The following is a 25,729-nucleotide window of genomic DNA, read 5'->3' as shown; positions in this document are numbered from 1 at the left end:
AAAATATAAGAATTGTAAACATCTATGCACCCAACACAGGAGCACCTCAATACATAAGACAGACATAACAGGAGAAACTTAGAGTAACACATTAATAGGAGACTTTAACCCCTCACTTACACCAATGGACAGATCATCTGAACAGAAAATTAATAAGGAAACACAAGTCTTAAGTGATACATTAGATGAGATAGAACTCATTGATATCTTCAGGACATTCCATCCAAATGTAGAAAAATACACCTTCTTCTCAAATGCACATGGAACATTCTCCAGGATAGACCACATCTTAGGTCACAAATCAAGCCTCAGTAAATTTAAGAAAACTGAAATCATATCAAGCATCTTCTCTGACCACAATACTATGAGATTAGATATCAATTACAAGAAAAAAAACCTGTAAATACATGAACGCATGGAGATTAAATAATGTTTCTAAATAACCAACAGGTTACTGAAGAAATCAAAAGGTAAATGAAAAATTTCTAGAAACAAATGACAATGAAAACACAACTCAAAACCTATGGGATGCAGCAAAAGCAGTTCTAAGAGGGAAGTTTACAGCAATACAATCCTACCTCAAGAAACAAGAAAAACATTGAACACAACCTAACTTTACACCTAAAACAAATGGGAAAAAAAGAATAAAAATCCCCCAAAATTAGTAGAAGGAAAGAAATCATAAAGATCAGAGCAGAAATAAATGAAAAAGAAATGAAAAAAAAATAGTAAAGATTAATAAAACTAAAAGCTGGTTCTTTCAGAAGATAAACAAATTGACAAACCTTTAGCCAAACTCAACAAGAAAAAAAGAATCAAATCAACAAAATTAGAAATGAAAAAGGAGAGGTTACAACAGACAATACAGAAATACAAAGGATAATAAGAGACTATTATGAACAACTATATGGCAATAAAATGGATAACCTGCAAGAAATGGACAGATTCTTTGAAAAGTTCAACCTTCCAAGACTGAACCAGGAAGAAATAGAAATTATGAACAACCCAATTACAAGCATGGAAATTGAAGCTGTGATCAATAATCTCCCAAAATACAAAAGCCCAGGACCAGATGGCTTCATAGGAGAATTCTATCAAACATTTGCCTATCCTTCTAAAACTCTTTCAAAAAACTGCAGAGGAAGGAACACTTCCAAACTCATTCTACGAGGCCACCATCACCCTGATACTAAAACCAGACAAAAACAACACACAAAAAAGAAAACTATAGGCCAATATCACTGATGAACATAGATGCAAAAATCCTCAACAAAACTTTAGTAAACAGAATTCAGCAACACATCAAAAAACTCATACACCATGATCAAGTTGGGTTTATTCCAGGAATGCAAGGATTCTTCAATATATGCAAATCAATAAATGTTATACACAATATTAACAAATTGAAAGATAAAAACCATATGATAACCTCAATATATGCAGAAAAAGCCTTCGACAAAATTAAGCATCCATTTATGATCAAAACTCTTCAAAAAATGGGCATAGAAGGAACCTACCTCAACACAGTAAAGGCCATATATGATAAGCCTACAGCAAACATTATTCTCAATGGTGAAACAGTGAAAACATTCCCCCTAAGATCAGGAAGAAGACAAGGGTGTCCACTTTCACCACTACTAGTCAACACAGTTCTGGAAGTCCTAGCTACAGCAATCAGAGAAGAAAAAGAAATAAAAGGAATCCAGATCAAAAAAAAGAAGTAAAGCTCTCACTGTTTGCAGATGACATGATACTGAACATAGAAAACCCTTAAGATAGTGTCAGAAAATGACTAGAGCTAATCAGTGAATTTAGCAAAGTTGCAGGATACAAAATCAATACACAGAAATCATTTGCATTTTATATACTAACAATGAAAAATCAGAAAGAAATTAAGGAATCAATCCCATTCATCACTGCAACAAAAAGAAGTATCTAGGAATAAACTTACCTAAGGATACAAAAGAACTGTACACAGAAAAGTATAAGACACTAATAAAAGAAATTAAAAACAACAAACGGAGAGATATTCCTTGTTCCTGAGTAGGAAGAATCATTGTGAAAATGACTATATTACCAAATGCAAGCTACAGATCAAATGCGATCCCTATCAAATTACCAATGGCATTTTTCACAGAACTAGAACAAAAAATTTCACAATTCATATGGGAACACAAAAGACCCTGAATAGCCAAAGCAGTCTTGAGAAAGAATGAAGCTGGAGAAATCAACCTTCCTGACTCCAGATGATACTACAAAGCTACAGTCATCAAGACAGTATGGTACTGGCACAAAGACAGAAATATAGACCAATGGAACAAGATAGAAAGCTCAGAAATAAACCCATGCACTTATGGTTCCCTTATTTTTGACAAAGGAGGCAAGAGTATACAATGGGGCAAAGACAGCCTCTTCAATAAATGGTGCTGGGAAAACTGGACAGCTACAAGTAAAAGAATGAAATTAGAACACTTCCTAACATCATACACAAAGATAAACTCAAAATGGATTAAAGACCTAAATGTAAGACCAGAAACTTTTAAAACCCTTGGAGGAAAAGACAGACATAGAAAAACTCGATGACATAAATCAAAGCAAGATCTCTCTATGACCCACCTCCTAGAGTAATGGAAATAAAAACAAAAGTAAACATATGGGACCTGATTAAACTTAAAAGTTTTTGCACAGCAAAGGAAACTATAAGCAAGGTGAAAAGACAACCCTCGGAATGGGAAAAAATAATAGCAAATGAAACAACTGACAAAGGATTAATTTTCAAAATATACAAGCAGCTCATGCAACTCAATACCAGAAAAACAAACAAAAGTGGAACAAGACCTAAACAGACATTTCTCCAAAGACGACATACTGATGGCTAACAAACACATGAAAAGATGGTCAACATTGCTCATTATTAGAGAAATCAAAACTACAATATCACCTCACACCAGTCAGAATGGCCATCATCAAAAATCTATAAACAATAAACGCTGGAGAGGGTGTGGAGAAAAGGGAATGCTCTTGCATTGTTGGTGGGAATGTAAATTGATACAGCCATTATGGAAGAGTGTATGGAGATTCCTTAAAAAACTAGGAATAAAACCACCATATGACCCAGCAATCCCACTCCAAGGCATATATCATGAGGAAACCAAAATTGAAACAGACACATGTATCCCACTGTTCACTGCAGCACTATTTACAATAGCTAGAACGTGGAAGCACCTAGATGCCCATCGACAGATGGGTGGATAAAGAAGCTGTGGTACATACACACGATGGAATATTACTCAGCCATAAAAAAGGTACACGTTTGAGTCAGTTCTAATGAGGTGGATGAACCAAGAACCTATTATATAGAATGAAGTGAGTCAGAAAGAGAAAGATATTGTATTCTAACACATACATACAGAATCTAGAAAAATGGTACTGAAGAATGTATTTACAGGGCAGCAATGGAGAAACAGAATAAACTTATGGACATGAGGAGAGGGTGAGATGTATGGAAAGAGTAACATGGAAACTTACATTACGATATGTAAAATAGATAGCCAGGGGGAATTTGCTGTATGCCTCAGGAAACTCAAACAGGGGCTCTGTATCAATCTAGAGGGGTGGGATGGGGCAGGAGATGGGAGGGAGGTTCCAAAGGAAGGGGACATATGTATACCTATGGCTAATTCATACTGAGGTTTGAGAGAAAACAACAGAATTCTGTAAAGCAATTATCCTTCAATAAATAAATAAATTTATTTTTTAAAAAGAGTCCATATTATTAGGAATCAAAGAAAGCCCTCTGTGTTGACTTTTCATTGTGTACAAAATGCATCTGGTTGGGGCACAGAAGTTTAGCTGCCTGCTCAGCATGACTGACTGAGAGCCCACGTCAGGGCCACAGCTGTCAGGGGAGGGAGGCGCAGAGAAGCCTGGCAAGGTCACGGGGACTAGTGGCTCTGCTTGCTCGCCTTGGATGCTACTGGGCTTGGTCAGTGCCTTTTCCCCACTCTCTCCAATGAGTCATCGTTGCCTGTGGCAGGCTGATAGCTGGGCCCTGTTCCCACCATGAACTGAGGTCGTTTGTGGGGGGGACACAAGGAGGGTCCAGCCCTGCTGTTCTAAGGTTACAACCAGTGAGCAGTGATGGAGCACCTGAAAGATACAGCTTCTCTGCAGAAGGGTCCCCTGCGTTTTCAACGGCAAATAAATTAGCTGCTGACTCCAGAACTTTCACCTAATTAGGATGGAGCTTTTGCTTGAATTGAGCATTGGGTAGGGTGGGGGGCGGGGTGGGTGGTTAAGCTTTATTTGGGAAGATCAGAATTCTAGCCAGATATACTGATAGGGGGCAAAAGATACACAGCTTTGGCTCTCAATATTGCAGCAGTAATAGAAACAATCAGCAACTGTTTACCCTCGCTGTTCCAGCAAGAGCCTTGTGAGTGCTGGACAACGATGCAAGGAGTCTGGCCTTTGTTCAAAACCCCCCAACCTCCACCCAGCGTGGGCTAGTGTGGGAGATGCCAGGGTGTACACAGGTGGGGCCTCTGTGGCCAGGCAGGGCTGCTTCTCTCTGGCCAGTGGTGTCTCAGCAAAATGCGATGGTTAACAAAGCCCCCTCCTGCCCTGATTTAGTAGCATTTGCTTCTACACCCAGAAGAAAATATAACCTGTAACAACAAGGTTAGACTCTTTATTTGTGGGTTCCCATGGAAAACCCAGGCCCTGCAGTGAGGCTACCCTACTGAGTGTTCCTGGCAGGGTCTCCTAGAGGCTGCGTGTAGGAGAGTCCTAAAGGGCCTCCTAGATGCAACCGAGAGAAGTATCAGAAAGAGACCATCACAGAGTACTATCAACATCATGCATCCTCCTTTTTGTCTCCCCTTTGCAGCAAAGAATTAGTCATCCATCTGTGAACAAAAGCTCCTTTGTGGAACTCTGGGATCCTTGGGAGAAGTCTTGCCCACCTGTGTGTCTGATAGCAGGCAGGCGTATTTTGGCAAGGACTACGGAACCAGAGGAGCAGTGGGCCTGCCTGGAGCCCTCCTGCCATGGTTGAGAAAATACCCGGAGACTGCTGAGCTGGCCAGATACCCACCGACAAGGGAGGAACTGCAGAAAACCAGCCTTCCCAAGGGGAGATGCCAGCATACCGCTGCAGCAATAAACCCAAGCAAGTCTGTAAGTACTGGAGATGGAAAGAAGTTCACTAGTGTGCCTCCAACCCCGGGCAACACCGCATGGGGTCAAATTATCAGGTGGCAGCGACCCATCCCTAGGGGAAAAGGTGAGTGAGTGCCTGGCTACCCTGCTGTTGCAGGTCCCAGCTGGAGAAACCTGTTTCTTTACAGTAACACCCAGAGAACTGAGGTGGACCTCCATGACCGGAAGGAGGAGGGAGGAGATTGGGAAAGAGACAGGTAGGAATATCAAAGGACATTAAAGGCACACATTCTTTAAAGTCCACTCACGAGCTTCTGTGAATACTACACCTGGAGATCTCCCTAGAGAGTCCACAAGTACCCCCCAAATCCCCAAGTGCTAAACTCGCAACTCCCCCTGACTCTGCGGCTGGCATCTCGTGCACAGTCCCAAATGTGGTGCGGCAGGAGGAAGCTCCAGTAGACAGGAAGCGTGCTCAGAAACAGGCCCGGATCTGTGGGCAAGGGAGAAACCACAAGCTTCTCTAGCAGCACCACCTTCTGGAAACAAAAGAAGGGTCGAGTAGTCAGCCTGTGGCGCTGTAAGAACAGGACAGAAAAGCTGAAGAATTCTGCCACCACAGGAAGCAAAAGGTGTGGAAAGATGTACCCACACAAAGGCAGACAGATTCCAAGTAAGAGCACCAAAGAACAGAATATCCCATCTGAAGGCAACCGGCAGTAGTTTACGGCAGTATCTGCCATTTCAAGTGCAAAAAAATGCAATGCAGAACTGCAAGAAACATGAAAAATCGAGAAACGTGTCATCACTAAAAGACAGTAATTCCCTAAAAACTGAGATCAAAAGCATGGGCTTTTGCAATCTAGCTAAATTCAAGAAGAGCTGTTTTGAACAAACTCAGTGAGCTATAAGAGAACTCAGACAATTTAACAAGATTATGAAAAAATACAGGTTAAAAGTGAGTAATTTACCAAAGAAACATAAATCATAAAAAAAGAACCAAGCAGAAATTCTGGAGCTGAGGAGCTCATGGAATGAAATAAAAAAATGCTATAGAGAGCATCAGCAGTTGAGCAGAATTAAGGAAGAAATAACAAGTGAGTCAGAAGATTTCAAATACCCATGTAAAAGGAAAACAAAGGAAAAAGAATGAAAAACACTGAAGAAAGCCTATGGGATTGGGATTCCATCAAAAAACCTAACGTTAGAAAAATCAGGGGGTTCCAGAAGGAAGAGAGAGGGATATGGGGCAGAAAATTTATTTAAAGAAATAGCTGAGAACTTCCCAAACCTGGAGAGAAAAATGGATGTCCAAGTTCACAAGGTTACTCTAAGACACATTATAATGAAACTGTCAAACATCCAAAATAATGAATTCTAAAAATAGCCATTAGGCTCTCAGAAGATTTGTCAGTAGAAACCCTACAGGTCAGGAGAGAGTGGAATCACATACTCAAACTGTTGAGAGAAAAGAATTACCAGCCAAGACCTACCCAGCAAAATTATTTTTCAAATATGCAGGAGAAAAAGACTTTCCAAGACAGACAAAAACTGAGAGAGTTCATCACCACAAGACCCACCCTGCAAGAAATGCTGAAAGGATTACTTTAAGCTGAAATGAACAGATGCTAATCAGTGACATGAAAACACATGACTATACAACACGCTGGTAAAAGGTTAATATACAGTCAAATTTAGAAAATCCCAATTCTGTAATAGGATGGAATGTCAACCACTTTACTATAAAGGTCAAAGGAAAAGAATATTAAAAGTAATCATTATAGTGACTACAATGTGCTAAAGACACAATATAAGAAGAGGCAGATAATGACATAAAAATATACAAGTGGAGTTAGGTTGCTATGAACTTGAACTGTTTAATCTATGCAATGTCTTATGTAAGCCTCATGGTAACCACAAACCAAAAAACCTACAGCAGATGCACAAGAGATAAAAGGGAAACAGCATACCAAAATGGAAAATTACCAATTTACAAAGATAGGCAGAAGCAGAGTAAAAGAAACCATGGAAATACAAAGCAACCGGAAAACAATGAACAGGACGGGCATTACTAAGTCCTTACATTACCAACAACAACTCTAAGTATAAATGGACTGAATTTACCATCAAAAGACACAGTGGCTAGATGAATAAAAAATTTAGACCCAGCTATATGCCTCCTACAAGAGACTTCCTTCAGCTTTAAGGCAGCACTCACACAGGCTCAGAGTGAAAGGAAGGAAAGAGATGTTCCACGCAAGCAGAATCCAAATGAAAGCGAGAGCAACTATTCTCATGATAGAAAAAATAGACTTTAAGTCAAAAATGGTAACAAGAATCAAAGAAGGTCAATATATAATGGTAATGTGGTAAATTCATCAAGAAAACATAACCACTGTGTATGTATATACTTACATATGCAATATCAGAGCACCTAAATATATTAAACAAATAGTAACATATCTGAGGGGCGACATATACAACAATCCAATAACAGTAAAGGACTTAAACACCCTACTTTCAGCAATGAAGAGATCATCCAAACTGAAAATCCCTAAGAAAACACTGGACTTGAACCATACACTAATCCATACAGACCTAAGAGAACATTCCCTCCAACACAAGTAGAATATACATTCATCTCTGGGGGACATGGGACATTCTCCAGGATTGACCATATGACAGTCACAAAACAAGTCTGGGCAAATTTAAGAAGAGTGAAATCATACAAAGTATCATTTCTGACCATATAAACTAGAAATCAGTACAAGGAAGGTCAGAAGATCTACAAATCTGTAGAAATTAAACAGCACATTCCTAACTACAAATGTGTTAAAGAAGAAATTAAAAGGGAAATTAAAATATATCTTGAAACAAATGAAAATGGAAACAGTATACCAAGACCTATGGGATGCTGCAAGAGCAGTTCTGGGAAGACTTTATGGTGATAAATGCATATATTAAGAAGACAGATTTCAAATCAGTAGCCTAACTTTACACTTCAAGAAAACGGGAAGAAAAACAAAGTTCAGCAGAATGAAAGAAATGACAAAGATCACAATGGAAATAAATGAAATAGAGCTCAGAAAAACAGTAAGAAAAAAAACCCTAATGAAACTAAGAGCTAGTATTTTGAAACAATAAACTGGCAAAACTTTAGCTAGAGTCAAAAAAAAAGGGGGGGGCTCAAAACCTGAAAGAGGAGACATGACAACTGATACTACAAAAATACAATGGATTATAAGAGACTACTGTGAAAAATAATATGCTAATGAATGGGATAACTTGAAAGAGATGGACACATTCCTAGAAATACACAATCTAAATTAATCAATAACAGGTAAAGAGATTGAAACAGTAATCAAAAATCTCCAAATACAGACAACTCTGGACCAGATGGTTTCACTGGCAAATTCTACCAAACATTTAAAGATTAATGCCAGTCTTCCTCAAACTCTTCCTAAAAACTGAAGAAGAGGGAATACTTCCAAATTCCTTTTGCCAGGCCAGCATTACTAACATGAAAGCCAAAGATACTACAAGAAAACAAAACTATGCACCTATATCCCTGATGAATATAGATGCAAAAATTCTCAGCAGAATATTAACAAATAGAATTCAACGTAACAGTAAAAGGAGTATCACAACAAATTGGGATTTATCTCTGGGATTAAAGATAGTTCAACATAAACAAATCAATAAATGTGGTCCGTACATCCTAAGTCGCTTCAGTCAAGTTTGAGTCTTTGTGAACCTATGGATTGTAGCCCACCAGGCTGCTCTGTCCATGGGATTCTCCAGGCAAGAATATTTGAGTGGGTCCCCATTTCCCTTTCTAGGGATCTTCCAAACCTGGGAATTGAACCCTCATCTCTTAAGTCTCCTGCACTGGCAGGTTCTTTGCTGCTAGTGCCACCTGGGAATGTAGTACACTACATTAACAGAATTAAAACTTATATAATCATCTCAATAAATGCAGAAAAACCATCTCATAAAATACAACATCCCTTTGTTAGGTAGTTAGAATAGGAAAAAAGAGTCCAGAATGTCAGTGACTAAAAGACAAAGAAGGGAAAAGCCCATGAAAACAGAACTAGGGAAGGTCCGAGGACCGGAGTGAGGACCTCAGGTAAAACAAACAGCCCTCCTGGCTAGCCCAATTTACATAGTGCAGACCCAGGGGGAGGAGAAAAAAACATATAAGAGGAGCCAAAACTGACCTGGGGGCTTCTCTTCCCTTTGTGGCTTTTGGGTTGGCACACCCTCACACCTCAAGGATGTATTTGCCTTTGCTTTCTAAATAAAACTAAGCTATAACACAGAGCTGTAACACTGGTCTGTCCGAGAAAATTACACGGGGCTGTAACACTGCTCTGTCCATCGCTTCAATTTTTGTTGCAATGAGACAGAACCGAGGAAATTACGAACACCCCTGACACCTTCATGAAGAATCTCTCAGCAAACTGGGTATTAAGGGAGCATACCTGAACAAAATAAAGGCCACATACGACAAACTCGGAGCTACTGTTATACTCAATGGAGAAAGATTGAAAGTTTTTCTTCTATTATCAGGAGCAAGGCAAGGGTGCCCACTCTCACCCCTCTTAATCAGTATAGTACTAGAAATCCTATCCAGGACAACAGTTGCTGATGTTCCGTTGCTAAGTCACGTGTGACTCTTTGTGGCCCCCGGACTGCAGCATTCCAGGCTCCCCTGTCCTTCACTATCTTCTGGATTGCTCAAATTCATGTCCATTGACACCAAAAACACAAGTAACAAAAGCAAAGTTTAACAAGTACAACTGCATCAAGCTATCAAGCTTCTGCAGAGCAAAAGAAACAATCAAAAAATGAAAAGGGAAACGACAGGCTAGGAGACAGTATCTTCAAATCATATAGAAGATAAGGGGTTAATATCCAAAATATATTAAAAATTCATAACTCAATAAGAAGCAATTTAATTGAACAATGGGTAGAGGAACTTAATATACTTTTTCTTTCTAAAGAAGACATCCAAATGGCCAAAAGTACATGAAAAAGATGCTCCACCTCACTAATCAGGGAAATGTAAATCAAAACCACAATGAGATACCAACTCCACTGATACCAGATAACGACACCTGTTAGAATCGCTGTCACCAAGAAGAGAAGAGATATGTGTTAGTGAGGATGTGAAGAAAATGAGACCCTGCACACTGTTGCTGGTGGGAATGCAAAGTGGTTCAGCCACTATGGAAAACAGTACAGCGGTTCCTCAAAACATTAGAACTACCCTACAATCCAGCAACCCCACTCCTGGTTATGTAGCTGAAGGGAAGGAAAACGGGGTATCAAAGAGATATATCCACTCTTGTGCAGCATTATTCAAAATAGTCAAGATATGGAAATAACCTAAGAGTCAACAGATGAATGGATGAAGAAGATGTGATACACACACACACACACATAAGAGACATTTTTCAGCCATGAGAAAGAAGGAAATGTGCAATAACTCTGATGACTGCAAGGGCATTATGTTAAGTCAGATGAGCCAGGGAGAGACAAATACTGTATGACCTTGTTTAAACGTGGAATCTAAATAAGCCAAACTCTTAAAAACTAAGAGTAGAAGACTGGTTACCAGGGGGATGAGGGACTTAGACAAACAGATGTTGTTAAAGGGTACATTTGAAAAAATTCAAGGATGCATTTATGATAAAAACTCTCACCTAAGTGGGTTTAGAGGGAACATATACTCAAGACAATAAAATCTATTTATGACAAATCCACAGCCAGTATAATACTCAGTGGTATTGAAGGGAAAAGCCTTCATGCTAAAATCTGGAACAAGTCAAGGACGCCCACTATCATCTCTTCTATTCAACACAGTACTAGAAGTCCTAGCCACAGCAATCAGATAAGAAAAAGAAATAAAACATATCCAAATTGGAAGGAAAGAGGTAAAATTGTCATATGAAGATGATATGATATAGAGAAAACCCTTAGGTGCTTCCCAGATTCCAACAAAAACTAGAGCTGATAAAGAAAATCAGCAAGGTGGTAGGATATATGATTAATATACAGAAACTTCTTTACACCAACAATAAAATATCATAAAGGGAATGTAAAAATAAAAACAATAACTTTTAAAATCAAACCACCCAAAATAAAAAACCTGACCAAGGAAGTGAATGACTTATATGCTGAGAACCATAAAACTGATACAGGAAACTGAAGATGATTCAAAGAAATGGAAAGATATGCGATGCTCTTGGTTTGGAAGAATTAATATTGTTAAAATGAACATATTACCCAAAGCACTCTACAGATTTAATGTGATCCCTGAAAAATTACCTATGACATTGTTCACAGAACTAGAATAATCCTAAAATTCATATGGAATCATAAAAGATCTAGAATTGCCAAAGGAACCCTGAAGAAAAAAAAACAAAGTAAAGAGACATAACTCTCCCAGACTTCAAGCAATATGACAAGGCTACAGTAATCAAAAAAACGTTGTATTGGCACAAAAACAAACATATGGATCAATGGTACAGAAGACAGAGTCCAGAAATAAACACACACCTTTGATCAATTAATCTTCAATGAAGAGAAAAATAGACAATGGGAAAAAGGCTGTTCACCAAGTGGATCTGGAAAAGTTGGACTGTTGGATATAAACCAATGAAGTTAGAACACACCCTCCCACCATACACACACACAAAAACTCTAAATGGCTTAAGGGCTTAAACATAAGATCTGACACCATAAAACTCCTAAAAGAGATCATTGGCAAAACGTTTTCTGAAATAAATCATACCATAGGTCAGTCTCCCAAGGCAACAGAAATAAAAACAAACAAGTGGGATTTAATAAAACTTACAAGATTTGCACAGCAAGTGAAACCATAAACAAAATGAAAAGACAACATACAGGATGGGAGAAAATATTTGCACATGATGCAACTGACAAAGACTTGCATTTCCAAAACATACAAACAGCTCATACAACTAAACAACAAAAAACTAACAACCCAATAAAAAAAAATGGGCAGAAGACCTAAATAAACATTTCCCACAGAAGAAATACAGACAGCCATTAGGCATAAGGAAAGCTGTTTAACATCTCTAATTATCAGAGAAATGCAAATCTAGACTACAGTGAGGGTAGTCAGTACCTCCTCACACTGGTGAGAATGGTGATCACTAAAAAGTCTACAAATAACAAATGCTGGAGAGTGGGTGGAGAAAAGGGAACCCTCCTACATGACTAGTGGGAATTTAAGTTGGTGCAGCCACTGCTGAAAACAGTATGGAGGTTCCTCAGAAAATTAAAAACAGAATCACTGTATGATTCAGCAATCCCACTCCTGGGCATATATTCAGAGAAAACTAGACTTCAAAAAGATAAATATACGCCTATGTTATAGCAGCACTATTCACAATGACATGAAAACAACCTGAATGTTCAACAGATGAATGGATCAGGAAGATGTGGTGCATATACACAATGCAGTATCAGTCATAAAAAGGGCAAAATATTGTCATCTGCAGCAACGTGGATGCAACTAGAGGTTATCAGATGAAATTAAATCAGAGAGAAAGACAAATACCATATGATCACTTACATGTGGAATCTAAAATATGACACGAATGGATCTGTCTATGAAACAAAAACAGAGACACAGAGAACAGACTGATGGTCTCCAGAGGGGTGGGGGTTGGAATGGAGTTGGAAGTTGGGGTTAGTGGATGTAAACTTATTTGTGTGTGTGTGTGTGTGTGTATAAACAACAAGGTCCTACTCTGTAGCATAGAGAATTCTATTTGATATTCTAAGATAAACTATGATGGAAAAGAATAAAAAAGAATGTGTGTGTGTGTGTGTGTATATATATATATATATAGCTGAATCACTCTGCTGTATAGCAGTAATAAACACACACTGTAAATCAACTACACTTAAAAAAAAAAAAAGGTATGGTCAGAAAAATATCTAGAAAGGCTATTTTTTAAACACTCACCAAAAGGCATTTCCTGGCCAGTTTAGAAGTGAATATACCGAGCATATCAACTAAATTCTCGGCCTACGGGAGGCATTTGGGGAACTTAGCAGGACGTTCTGGGGTTCTGAGTTACCACTGGCAGGAAAGCTGCCATCTGCAAGAGGGGTATCTGGATTCCCTATTTTAAAAAACTGCCTTCCTCTGCCAAGGGCCAGCCTGCATGGACACAGGCATCTGGGTTCACTTGTGTCCCGGAAGCAGGAGATAAGCCTCTATGCGGCTGCTTGCTCATGTGGTCAGCTCTGCCTGCAAATTCTAGACAAGCGGACTCCCTGTGAGGGTGACTTCAGGCCAAATGGGCACCTCTGGCTCTGCTTCCAGAGGCCCAGCTGCCTGATGAGGGAGAGAGGCAGGGTTGTCCCGTGTGGCCTCAGAGGGCCGGCTCCCGAGTCTAGGCTGGTATGGGCTCGAGCAGCTGGGCCACACCAGGTGCCCAGGAATGGCTGGCTGCGGGGGTCAGAAGGAGGTCGTGAAAAGCCAAGGGCATTTCTGAGCACCCTCCACTGCCCCCATCCATTAGTATCTGACTGTTATCTGAGGCTACATCTGAATTCATTTCTCATCACCGTTTTTATAATAAATTCAACACCAGGCATCCATCTCTGGTCAGTGATGAATATTCAATCTTCAAAATATGTTATTTGGATGCTGTGCTAAAACAAGATGGGTTCAATTTCCTCCTGATTTTTTTTTTTTGTCCTTAAATTTATTTAATTTCCACCCTGTTTAACTTTCCTTGTATTACTAGCCTCGTTCTAGATCGCAGCTCCGCCTTCTTGTGAATAAGGTCTATTGTACGTGTGAAAACCACAAAGAAAAATGACACAATGGAAAAGCAGAAAGTAGAGCTTAAAGATAAAGGGGTAATTAGAACATTGCTGAACAAAGGAAATGTAATGAAAGGGTTGTGTGTGAAATGCATTGGCATGTTACTGTATATAGAAGTATGAACTTTTGCTACTTTTGTTTTCAATATTTCCTAGATCCCTTTTGGAAATACAGGCTCCATGGAGCAGTGTAAAAATCTAAACCAATTCATATTTATAAGTTACCAACTTTAATATCTGGTTACATCAAGATGAAGCAGTTAAATCCTTATTTCAGTCTCTGAAAGCAAAGGATCACTGAGTAACAAGAGGCAGACACTACTGGCTAAGGACCAAAGGCTTCTTCTAATCCAAACAGGCACTCTCGAGTAGACACCAAGGTGGCTGAATTTATCCCTTTAATTCTATGAGGCCACTGAATGAATGCGAGGTCGGTAATTATGGCCTCCAGGGTAAATCTGACCTAATAATGGTGTCTGTAAGAATTTTTCATTTTGTTTTTTATACTTTTAAACAGTTGGAGAAAAAAAAAAACCTAAAGAATATTTGTGACATGTGAAATTTATATGAGAAAGTTTACTGGAACCCAGCCATGCTCCTTCATTTAGATATTATCTGTGGCTCACTAACTATGGCAAAGGCCACGGGACCCACAAAGACTGTGGCATTTATTACCTGGTCCTTTATGGAAAAAAGTCTGCCGGCTCTGGACTGGAAGGAGCACCAGGGATTCACTAATGGCTCTGGGAGAAAGGGCTTTGGTTGTTAGTTAAATAAATCCAGTATAAAATGTTTCCTGATTTCAGAAACATTAAATGTGGGGGGAAAAGTCTGTGAATCAAGTGATATGGTTCTGGCTGGATCTGGTGTTCCAAGTATTATACAGATTCTCTAAGCCTTTAAGAAATGCTTTAGGAAGAATCCTTGTCCATAAAGGGGATAAACTAGGGAACCGAAGACATGGCCCAGCTTAAAGGATCCAGAATTTTTCATTTAAGTGGAGAGGTCCCATCACTCATGTCATGTGGGTTACACACATTTACAGTTGATTCTAATTGTTCTCAGTAGTTATATCCTATAAAATCAATGTCAGGAGTGAATCAGTGACTACAGACCCTTTGCTCCCAGGGATATAGAGGATCAGGTTCCCATGAGCTACTGGTCACAACATTAAACTATCAATACATAATCTTGTTTTATTATGTCTCTGTGTGTACATTCAGTTGTATCTGACCCTTTGAGACCCCATGGACTGCAGCCCAACAGGCTCCTCTGTCCATGGGATTTCCCAGGCAAGAATATTGAAGTGGGTTACCATTTCCTTCTCCAGGGGATCTTCCCGACCCAGGGATTGAACTTTTGTCTCTTGCATCTCCTGCATTAGCAGGTGGATTCTTTAACACTGTGCCACCTGGGAAGCCACATAACTGTTTAAAGACAACTTATTCCATGTATATTGCTGATTCCTTCACATTAAACTCATGGTCAAGAGCATTATTATAACTCACACCTGAACAAAGCTTGGTGAACACACTTATCATCTCCATAAGGCATATCGCAGACTCCTTGCACGGAGCCGCACAAGACGGTGTGTGAGCAGTACATCTGGGGGCAACTGTAGACAGCAAGATCACCAACCAAAATGCAAAAATATAGTGGCATTGAACAGTCCACCCAAAGGACACTCACTCACTGTACCAAGAGCTGAGATAAGACGGCAGAACGTCACGTTATTTGGCCTTGTTGGGAGCATGCTCCTTGGGGGTGACCTGAAGTTTCCACTGCTCTGTGCATGTCTGTGAATGACTGTGAAAGTGCCCTGAGAATTACTGATTTGAGGGGTAAAAATACATTTTAATTAGCAGGCAAATTCGTAAATACAGAATCTGCAAGTAAGGATGACCGGCTGTGTGTGTGAAACACTATACACTTTCTAGTCCCACGAACCATGACCTTCATAAATAAAAGTGATCCAGTGGCATCCTCCCAGCTTTTAAAATGATCTCAGGTGTTTTGTTTGTTTTACTTTTTGACCACGCCCCTCGGCATGTGGGATCTTTGTTCCCTGACCAGGGGTTGAACCTGCACTCCCTGCGTTGGAAGGTAAAGTCTTAACCACTGGACCACCAGTGAAAGTCACTCAATTATGTCCGACTCTTTGCGACCGCATGAATACTGGAGTGGGTAGTCATTCCCCTCTCCAGGGGATCTTCCCAACCCAGGGATCCGTGAGAACCTAAGTTGTCTCACACTGCAGGCAGAGGTTCCTAAAATGATCTTAGTTTTAAGGTTCCTTTCCCGTGCATTGGTTTCACTCACTCCCTTCAGTGCTCATGCCCTGCTTTACTGACGCTTTCTGCCTCCCTGACCCCTGCTTCCTTCATAGGCACACATGCACAGTTCACCACAGGCTGCAAAATTTTCTTCACACTCAGCATCTCCTCTGATCAACAGGATCTTAAACAGATTCTATTATGCCCGGGACAGGCTGCACTGTTTGTGGAGCCAGTGCCAGAAAACACGGGGCCCCTTGTTCAAAGTTTGCTAAGAATTTCAAGATGGCAACAGTAGACCATTAAGCCAGGATGGAGGCCCTTTTTTGTGTGAGGGCCCCGCAGGGAGAGTGAAGCTACAGGGGGCGGCAGGGCTAAGCCAGGTGCAGGGCTGGCTCTGCACTCCTGTCCCCCGCAGGGGCTTCTCCTCCCTTCTTTCCTGCCTTCTGGGCCTGCCTCTCTCATGAACCAGTGAAAACCCACTTAATCACTCCTTGCCTTCTTTTCTCTATAAAAAGGGTAAAAAAGATTGAGTAAATATTACTATTATTCTCCTTTCATAGAGAAAGGAGTTAAGATGAGGTAATTAAGTGTAAATAGTAATATTTACACATCCTTGCCTCATGAAGTTATTAGAAGGATTTATAGACAAGACTGAGGAAAAAAGGCACTAGGTAAATCCCAGGCATTATAGAATTATTTTATATGTAAGAAGAGGGATTTAGGTTGCCTAAGAGGGGGGGATTTATGGACACAGGTGTTAGACAATGACATAGTTTTCCAAAAGCTTCCCTAGGTAGATTTTGGATTAGTACAAGATTCCTGTATGTCAGATGTGATTTTCTATGAGGACATTTTCCCAGACCCTCAGTGGCTCTTTCTAGCTGAGGTTTTTTTCCCCTGAAAGCTACCCTATAGCATCATAAATCTCACGGGGTCAGGTGGAAATGGAATGCACAATTCCCCTAACCTCTCTAAACAAGGCAAGGTCTGTACTTATCCCCAGCATTCCTACAGGATGTTCTTCTCTTATGGAGTTTCAAAACTAGCTGTGAACAAGGGCGCATGTTCTGTGGGTAGACTTAGGAAATGTATGAAATGAAAAATGAAGCCAAAGAAATGGTTATCGTAAGAAAAGTGCTTCCCCACCCCTTTAAATAAATTGGTATCAGACATAACCTTTAATTCTGCCCGCCAAGGATTAATAAGCAAACTACTGTCTGTTATCATTATAAATTTATAGGAGAAAGATTTCTGACACCAAGACAAAACCCCCATGGAATTGTAGAAAACATTTGCAAAACAAGGTGTAACTGAAACTGCTGGGAGAAATATCAATAACCTCAGATATGCAGATGACACCACACTTATGGCAGAAAGTAAAGAAGAACTAAAGAGCCTCTTGATGAAAGTGAAAGAGGAGAGCGAAAAAGTTGGCTTAAAACTCAACATTCAGAAAACTAAGATCATGGCACCCAGTCCCATCACTTCATGGCAAATAGATGGAGAAACAATGAAAGCAGCAAGAGACTTTATTTTCTTGGGCTCCAAAATCACTGCAGATGGTGAGTGCAGCAAAGAAATTAAGACACTTGCTCCTTCGAAGAAAAGCTATGACCAACCTAGACAGCATAATAAAAAGCAGACATTACTTTGCCAACAAAGGTCCGTCTAGTCAAAGCTATGGTTTTTCCGGTAGTCATGTATGGATATGAGAGTTGGACCATAAAGAAAGCTGAGCGCCAAAGAATTGATGCTTTTGAACTGTGGTGTTGGAGAAGACTCTTTTTCTTTGGAGAAGAGTCTTGAGAGTCCACTGGACTGCAAGGAGATCCAACCAGTCCATCCTAAAGGAAATCAGTCCTGAATATTCACTGGAAGGACTGTTGCTGAAGCTGAAACTCCAATACTTTGGCCACCTGATGTGAATAACTGACTCATTTGAAAAGACCCTGATGCTGGGAAAGACTGAAGGCGGGAGAAGGGGACACCAGAGGATGAGATGGTTGGATGGCATCATTGACTTGATGGACATGAGTTTGAGTAAGGTCTGGGAGTTGGTGATGGACAAGAAAGCCTGGCGTGCTGCAGTCCATGGGGTCATAGAGTCGGAAACAACTGAGCAACTGAACTGAACTGATGCACAATATATAAAGAATCCTACAACAACAGAAAAGCAACCAGTTTTAAAAAAATGCATAAAAAAAGGGCAATTTACCAAAGAAGACATACAAATGGCCAATAAGCACACGGAAAGATGCTCAATTATCACTAACCATTAGAGAAATGCAAACTAATACTACAATGAGATACTACATGAAAACCTGTTAGGATGGCCACTATCAAAAAAAAAAAAAACCCAAAAAAACCCCCCAACAAATAAAAAGTGCTGGTGAGGAAGTACAGAAGCTGGAACCCTGTGCCCAGTTAATGGGAAGATAAGAAACTACATTATACTGTGGCAATTCCTCAACAAATTAAACACAGAACCATCATATGACCAGCAATTCTATTTCTAGATCTACACCTCCAAAAGAGTATCAAAGAGATACTTGCACACCCATGTCTATGGTGGCATTATTCATAATATCCAAGAGGTAAAGCAAGTCAAGTTGTCATTGGTGGATGAACGGACAAAATATGGTTTATATACAGAGCAGATTATTATTTACCTTAAAATGGAAATTCTGACACATGCTACAACATGTATGACAAGGGAGGATATAACATTAATACTAAGTGAAATAAACCAGTCTCAAAAAGACAAAGACTGTGTGCATCCACATAGATGAGGCGCCTAGTCAGGTGCAGAGAGGAAGTGGAATGGTGGCTGTTCTGGGGTGGGGAGGGGAGACAGGAGTTAACAGGCACAGAGCTTCAGTTCTGCAAGATGAAGAGTTCTGGAAACTGGCTACACAACAACGTGAATGCGCTTAACATTACTCGGCCCGATAGCTAGGAATGGCCAAAGCAGTAAATTTTATGTTTGCGTATTTTGCCATAATTTAAAAAAACAGGAATGACAAGCTCTTATATTGAAGATTTTTTCCTCATTTCTCTAAAGTCAAGTTCAACTGCATCAAAATGTTGCCAGGCGATTGATCGGCAGTTGGTAAGCACTGTCTGAAATAGTCTAAACTTAGCCACTAAAAATATTTAAACATTTCACATCATTAAATTAAAACATTCACATCATTAAATCATTTCACATTATTTGGAGATAACTCAGATTTTGCATTAAGTTAGCCATAGAAAGCCATGAGCAAACACAAATGACCAAAGGAGATAAAGTTATGTGACTGCAAGTGGAAATTTACTGTTATTGTAATTATGTTGAGATGTGAAAGTGATGGTGAGAAAGGATTCAGGACTAACCTTATGATAAAATCATGACTTGAAGCACAAGACCAGCTCCAAAGCATCATGGATGCCTTAGAGGCCAAATTCTCACATGTGTATCTATAGCTCTTCAGGGCTGAACACTCATCCAACCATCTACCACCTACCTACCTGTTAGTCTGTCACCATCAATGTGTATAAACGGTACACACACATGCATATGGTACATTAGATATGTATCAGTTCAGTTCAGTCGCTCAGTCGTGTCCAACTCTTGCGACCCCATGAATCGCAGCATGCCAGGCCTCCCTGTCCATCACCAACTCCCGGAGTTCACTCAGACTCACATCCATCGAGTCGGTGATGCCATCCAGCCATCTCATCCTCTGTTGTCCCCTTCTCCTCCTGCCCCCAATCCCTCCCAGCATCAGAGTCTTTTCCAATGAGTCAACTCTTTACATGAGGTGGCCAAAGTATTGGGAGTTTCAGCTGTAGCATCATTCCTTCCAAAGAATACCCAGGACTGATCTCCTTCAGAATGGACTGGTTGGATCTCCTTGCAGTCCATGGGACTCTCAAGAGTCTTCTCCAACACCACAGTTCAAAAGCATCAATTCTTCGGCGCTCAGCTTTCTTCACAGTCCAACTCTCACATCCATACATGACCACTGGAAAAACCATAGCCTTGACTAGACGGACCTTTGTTGGCAAAGTAATGTCTCTGCTTTTGAATATGCTATCTAGGTTGGTCATAACTTGCCTTCCAAGGAGTAAGCGTCTTTTAATTTCATGGCTGCAGTCACCATCTGCAGTGATTTTGGAGCCCCCCAAAATAAAGTCTGACACTGTTTCCACTGTTTCCCCATCTATTTCCCAAGTGATGAGACCAGATGCCATGATTTAAGTTTTCTGAATGTTGAGCTTTAAGCCAAGTTTTTCACTCTCCTCTTTCACTTTCATCAAGAGGCTTTTCACTTTCTGCCATAAGGGTGGTGTCTTCTGCATATCTGAGGTTACTGATATTTCTCCTGGCAATCTTGATTCCAGCTTGTGCTTCTTCCAGCCCAGCGTTTTCATGATGTACTCTGCATATAAGTTAAATAAGCAGGGTGACAATATACAGCCTTGACATACTCCTTTTCCTATTTGGAACCAGTCTGTTGTTCCATGTCCAGTTCTAACTGTTGCTTCCTGACCTGCATACAGGTTTCTCAAGAGGTAGGTCAGGTGGTCTGGTATTCCCATATCTTTCAGAATTTTCCAGTTTATTGTGATTATATACATATATATACATATATATATATATGTATGTATGTAATACATAATAAACCTTCACTGATTAAAAATTATTCAAACATGGGTCTAGGTCCATAATCATTTGTTTGGGGGCTTTTTATAAAGTTTGCTAAGCTACTGTGATTTCTTTGTTGTATTTAAACACATAAACACAGCCTTTGCAAGTTCTCTCAACCACATTCAGAAATGCTTATCTTACATCCATGCCATCACATCACAGAAAGACTCAGAGTTCCGTCTTCTTAAAGCGGTTTTTATTAAAGAGCTTTACCGGATGTCACCTTGACCTTTTCCCGAGTTTCCCGGAGTCCCTGTTTACTCTGTGGTTTCTGAGAGGTGAGTTACTGGAAACCTAGTTGAATCAATCAGCTATTCCTCACAATAACCTCCTTGTTGCTATGGCTACTGCACAGCTTTCAGTCTGTTTGCTGACTGGCCCGTAGGCACCTTCTGCCCCACCCCCGAGTTTGCACAGTGAGACTCACTCTCTTCCGGCTCCTGTCGGTATCTTTGCCTCCTTATCTCACTTTGGCAGCAGCTCCTGCCCAGACTCTCCGCAGGCGCCCTCCTGGTTTTGGTCCCTTGGTGGGTCTCTTCCTCGAGGTTCGGTTCTGTCCACCACACAGCCACACTGATGCCTGGGCAGCTCCCCTGACCCCCGGGCTGCATGGACAGCCATGTGCTGTACCTCCGGAGGCTATATCAGCACTCATCCTCATCTCCACAGAGCCCTGAGCTCACCTGACATCTCTCCTGGGATTCCTCAGGGCACTTCAACTCAGCACGTCCAAAATATGCCCATCGCCTTTCCTCACAAAGCTCCTCCTCCGCATCTCCTCACTCAGCCCCGTTGCCGCCCCACAACAACCTATGTTCAAATCCTGGGTCATCTTAGACCCCTGCCCTCTTCTCTCAACCCCTCTGTCCTATCCACCACCAAGAACCGTCCATTCCGCTACCTGAATATGTCCGCGGTCCCCCTGCCCCTGCTCTACCTTAGCGCCCAGTCTCCATCTCTTACCTGGACCACCAGATCGGCATCCTTACTGGCCCTCTGCTTCTCCTCCAATAGACCCTCTAGATCAGCCACTGTCCCTGGGATTCTCCAGGCAAGAACACTGGAGTGGGTTGCCATTTCCTTCTCCAATGCATGAAAGTGAAAAGTGAAAGTGAAAGTGAAGTCGCTCAGTCGTGTCTGACTCTTAGCGACCCCATGGACTGCAGCCTACCAGGCTCCTCCTTCCATGGGATTTTCCAGGCAAGAGTACTGGAGTGGGTTGCCATTGCCTTCTCCGAGAGACATGGTTTGGGGAAATGCAAACCCAATCTGGAAAAGCGGAAGCAAAACGATGAACATTTGTTTGGCGCTTGTTACCTTGTGGCTGTGTTATTTCACACGCTTCAAAAATTCCCGTATAGTACGATAGGTATTATTCCCATTTTACAGCTGAAGAAACCGAGGACCAAGAAATGTAAGTGGAGTGCCCAAGAGAAATGCTGGTGGAGGAGCAGAGGCTACACTCTACTGTTGAACGCAGCAGTCATCATTTTGTGGCAGATTCTGATGTGGGCCTCAGAACCTTTCTGGAGGGGACACTGACCGTGAAGATGTGGAACAGAACCAGCAGGAAAGCGGCAGGCAGCTCACATGGTGGGTCCAGCCGGCTCAGGGCTGGCATGCTCCAGCGTGCGGGAAGCAGCGGATCTGAATCGCTCTCAAAACCACCTCGAGTGCAGTCACGGTGGAAATGGCCACTATCGCTGCCTGACATGAAAGCACCCGCTCATTAAAGGCGCAACGGGGGACTCAGAATAATTTAATACACATGGCTGCTTGCAGCGATCTCTTCTGCTGATGATCATGAAACTGAAATTCACACCCTCTCCACATAAAGAAGGGAGTCTCCCGGTGTGCCCGTGGGGTGGGTCCTGTATCGCTGTGTCTGCTCCCATTGTGCCCGTCTCCCACGTGCAGAAGAGCAGCTTAGCTCTGAGAGCCACCTGGGCTGTGCAGCCTTCCTTCTGCCACCACAGAAAGCAATCACAGAGGGAGAGGACCTTCTGGTCCCACCCAGGGACTCGCCGGTGCCCACCCCAGCAATGGGTAGGTTCTTAGCCTGGTTTACTGTTTAATGATCATTAGCAGAGGTGAAAACCTCCCCTCCGCCCTGAAACCAGCTCAGCCTACGGTGAGGCAGACCCTACATGTGGTTTTGGGAACTGCTAAATATATGATGTTTTAGTATAACACCAGGTTCACTGCCTTCAGATGCAACCCCGTGCCTCACAAAACGATGCATTCCAGAAGCTGCCAGGGAAGCGCCAAATGCATCTGAAGAGTCAGAGAGCAGTGCAGCTGCCGTTTGTAGTACTCCTGCTGCTCGTTCTCTGAGCTCGGGAGACGCAGCCCAGCCTGGGACCCAGTGGCAGCCAGCAGTCTGAGACCCTCCTGCATCGCACGTGGGGTATGGGGAGCACCAGACAGTCAGAGGGTTCCAGCTGTCACTGGCTCCCTAGGGACCCCAAGAAGTCACTCTCTGGATCTCTGCCTCATCTTCCACGAAATAAAGATTCTCTGAGACACCCTTATTCCACTTCCAGAAGCCTTCCATGACCCCTGCCCAGCACGACTGGCTCCTAGACCTATCCGACAAGATTTTCCAGCAACTCAGAATAAACATCCGTGAGCACACAACGCCCAGTGTGCTCATGTCTGCAGAGCTCCCAGCCCCTGCCCTGGACGGTGCTGTTGGTGGTTCTGAGCACGCGGAAAGCTCCCCGAGGCCAGATTTGAGTCTCTCCCTCCATTGCAATGCCTGACGCTTTTAGACGCTAATGTATTTGTTGAATTAGATGAACCTCTTCCTCTATCAGAGCAAGTGGGAATCCTAAGGACAGGAATGGGAATAATGAGAATAATACCTATCTTACAGGGAGTTTTTAGAAGGGCATGAAATAACACAGGTACTGAGGCATCTGAACAGATCCCCCTGCTTCCCCTTTTGAACAGGATGCTCTCCCTTAAGAGCAAGTGGTACCTAAAGACAGGTATTCTGTCCCTATCTGTACCTCTCGTCCTGGAACACAGGAGGGGCTCGCAGACACGTGAATGAATGCACGGCATGTGTGCTCTCAAAGATCGCTCTGTCCACAGTTACCTTCTGCCCTGTGGAGTGTTCTAGCTGCCTCATTTTAGACTCTAAGCAGTTTGAGGGGTAGGTTGGTGTCCTATAGTTATTTTGTATCCTCTGTAGTCACAGGTTTGCTAGGCATGAGGCAACCTATTATGTACACGGAAATAAAGTCAATTACAATAGTATGGCCTTGATTTTACTTAACAGAGAAAGGGTAACATTTTTGCTTCTGAGAAATACTATTAATATCACCCTTTAACCTTTACTAGCTGTTCTACACCCTGATCATAGCATAAATAGGCCTTGATCTCCATGAATGAATAGACGCTACCAATAAATTCATGAGAAATGTGCCTTCTTCACTAATAGGAAATTAACTGCCACTCCTAGCAATATCTAGAAAGTAACTGTGTGTACCGAGTTGCTCAGCCATGTCACTCAGCCATGTCTAACTCTGTGACCACATGGACTGTAGCCCACGAGGCTCCTCTGTCCATGGGATTTTCCAGGCAAGAATAGTGGAGTGGGATGCCATTTCCAGTATTCCTCCAGGTGATTGTCCAAACCCAGGGATCAAACCCGCATCTCCTTTGTCTCCTGCATTGCAGGAGATCTTTACCTGCTGAGCCATTGGGGAAGAAAGTGACTAGTAATTTTCAATTCTCTCTGGAAGAATAAGGAATTTGTGTGCTTTACATATAACACCCATTTAGAATGCAAAAACACACCCATCCCTAGAAGCCTGGCCACAACTGCTTTCTTTGAGCCTTTTTTGGGAGGGAGACTGGTGTTCGGAGGGTTTGGGATTCATTCAAGTTGCTGACCAGTTCAAATACTTGACTGCCAACCTGATCTTTCAGACACTGTTCCTTCACTCACCCTGGCCCTGTTCTGCCAACACACGTGTGCACCATGTGGGAGAAAACCATATGTCCTGAGAATCGTGTACACATGTCCCCAGATATGTGCGTCCCGAGGCTGGGCATACTAGGCATGCTATTTAAACAGAACTTGGATTTACAGGCACAAGGTTCTTGTCTGTGTGATTCTCAGGAACACATGCTCTTTTTCCATCAAGTGACCAGAACAAGGCTCTGCATACAGAGCCAGTCCTCCTGTGGCTCTTTGTTCCCTGGAAGAAAATTCCACAAATGTTGACTCACTAATTTACTCTAATGAAAAAGCTGTAGGCAGTCTCAAGTCTGAGTAAGCGTGAATGTTAGAAAGGTCCCTCCAGACTTACAATGCGTTTTTCAATGTTCTGTCTGGGATGGGAATATATTAATAAATAGAGCGTTGAAGATGCTTCTGTTAAGCTACTTCTGAGGGCAAACATCTCTGATTGTTTAAAAAGAAAGGTTTCAGGCTTAAAATGATTCCAGTGGTTCCCCAAAGAATGTTCTCCACCCAGCAAAAGTGGAGTCAGGTGGATTAAATCTACCCTTCCACCAAAAACAACACAAAAATGGTTTTTGAGATACTGCATATCAGTCAATGAAGGACAATGACCTCTAGAACAAAACAGAAAAGCTTTGTGATGTTGGCATTGACAAGGAATTCTTAGCTACAACACCAAAAACATGACTCATGAAAGAAAAAATAATCAACTGAACTTTCTTAGAACTGAAAATCCCTGCTCTTCAAAAGACATTGATA

The 25,729-nt window shown here is 41.6% G+C and overlaps 1 protein-coding gene across 10 annotated transcripts in view; it reads right to left on the bottom strand.

Moving 5' to 3' along the window:
* The window catches only part of NR3C2 (nuclear receptor subfamily 3 group C member 2), a 440,307-nt gene that overhangs the window by 7,390 nt on the left and 407,188 nt on the right, over positions 1-25,729 (bottom strand). For 2 of the 10 annotated variants that reach the window (XM_055550824.1, XM_055550825.1), the window contains exon 9: positions 5,457-5,699. The exons of 5 other annotated variants lie outside the window; for them this stretch is intronic. In XM_055550824.1, the coding sequence (XP_055406799.1) occupies positions 5,502-5,699 (198 nt within the window). In that variant the 3' untranslated portion in view covers positions 5,457-5,501. Of the gene's footprint in view, positions 1-2,502; positions 2,548-4,517; positions 4,668-5,456; positions 5,700-25,729 lie in introns of those variants that run through there. 3 more of the 10 variants (XM_055550832.1, XM_055550831.1, XM_055550823.1) reach the window with 3 other exon arrangements.

Source organism: Bubalus kerabau, chromosome 16 (assembly GCF_029407905.1).
Source record: "Bubalus kerabau isolate K-KA32 ecotype Philippines breed swamp buffalo chromosome 16, PCC_UOA_SB_1v2, whole genome shotgun sequence".
Taxonomy (NCBI): Eukaryota; Metazoa; Chordata; class Mammalia; order Artiodactyla; family Bovidae; genus Bubalus; species Bubalus kerabau.
Note: the sequence above shows the minus strand (reverse complement) of the source record. Positions and strands in the feature narration are given on the sequence as shown.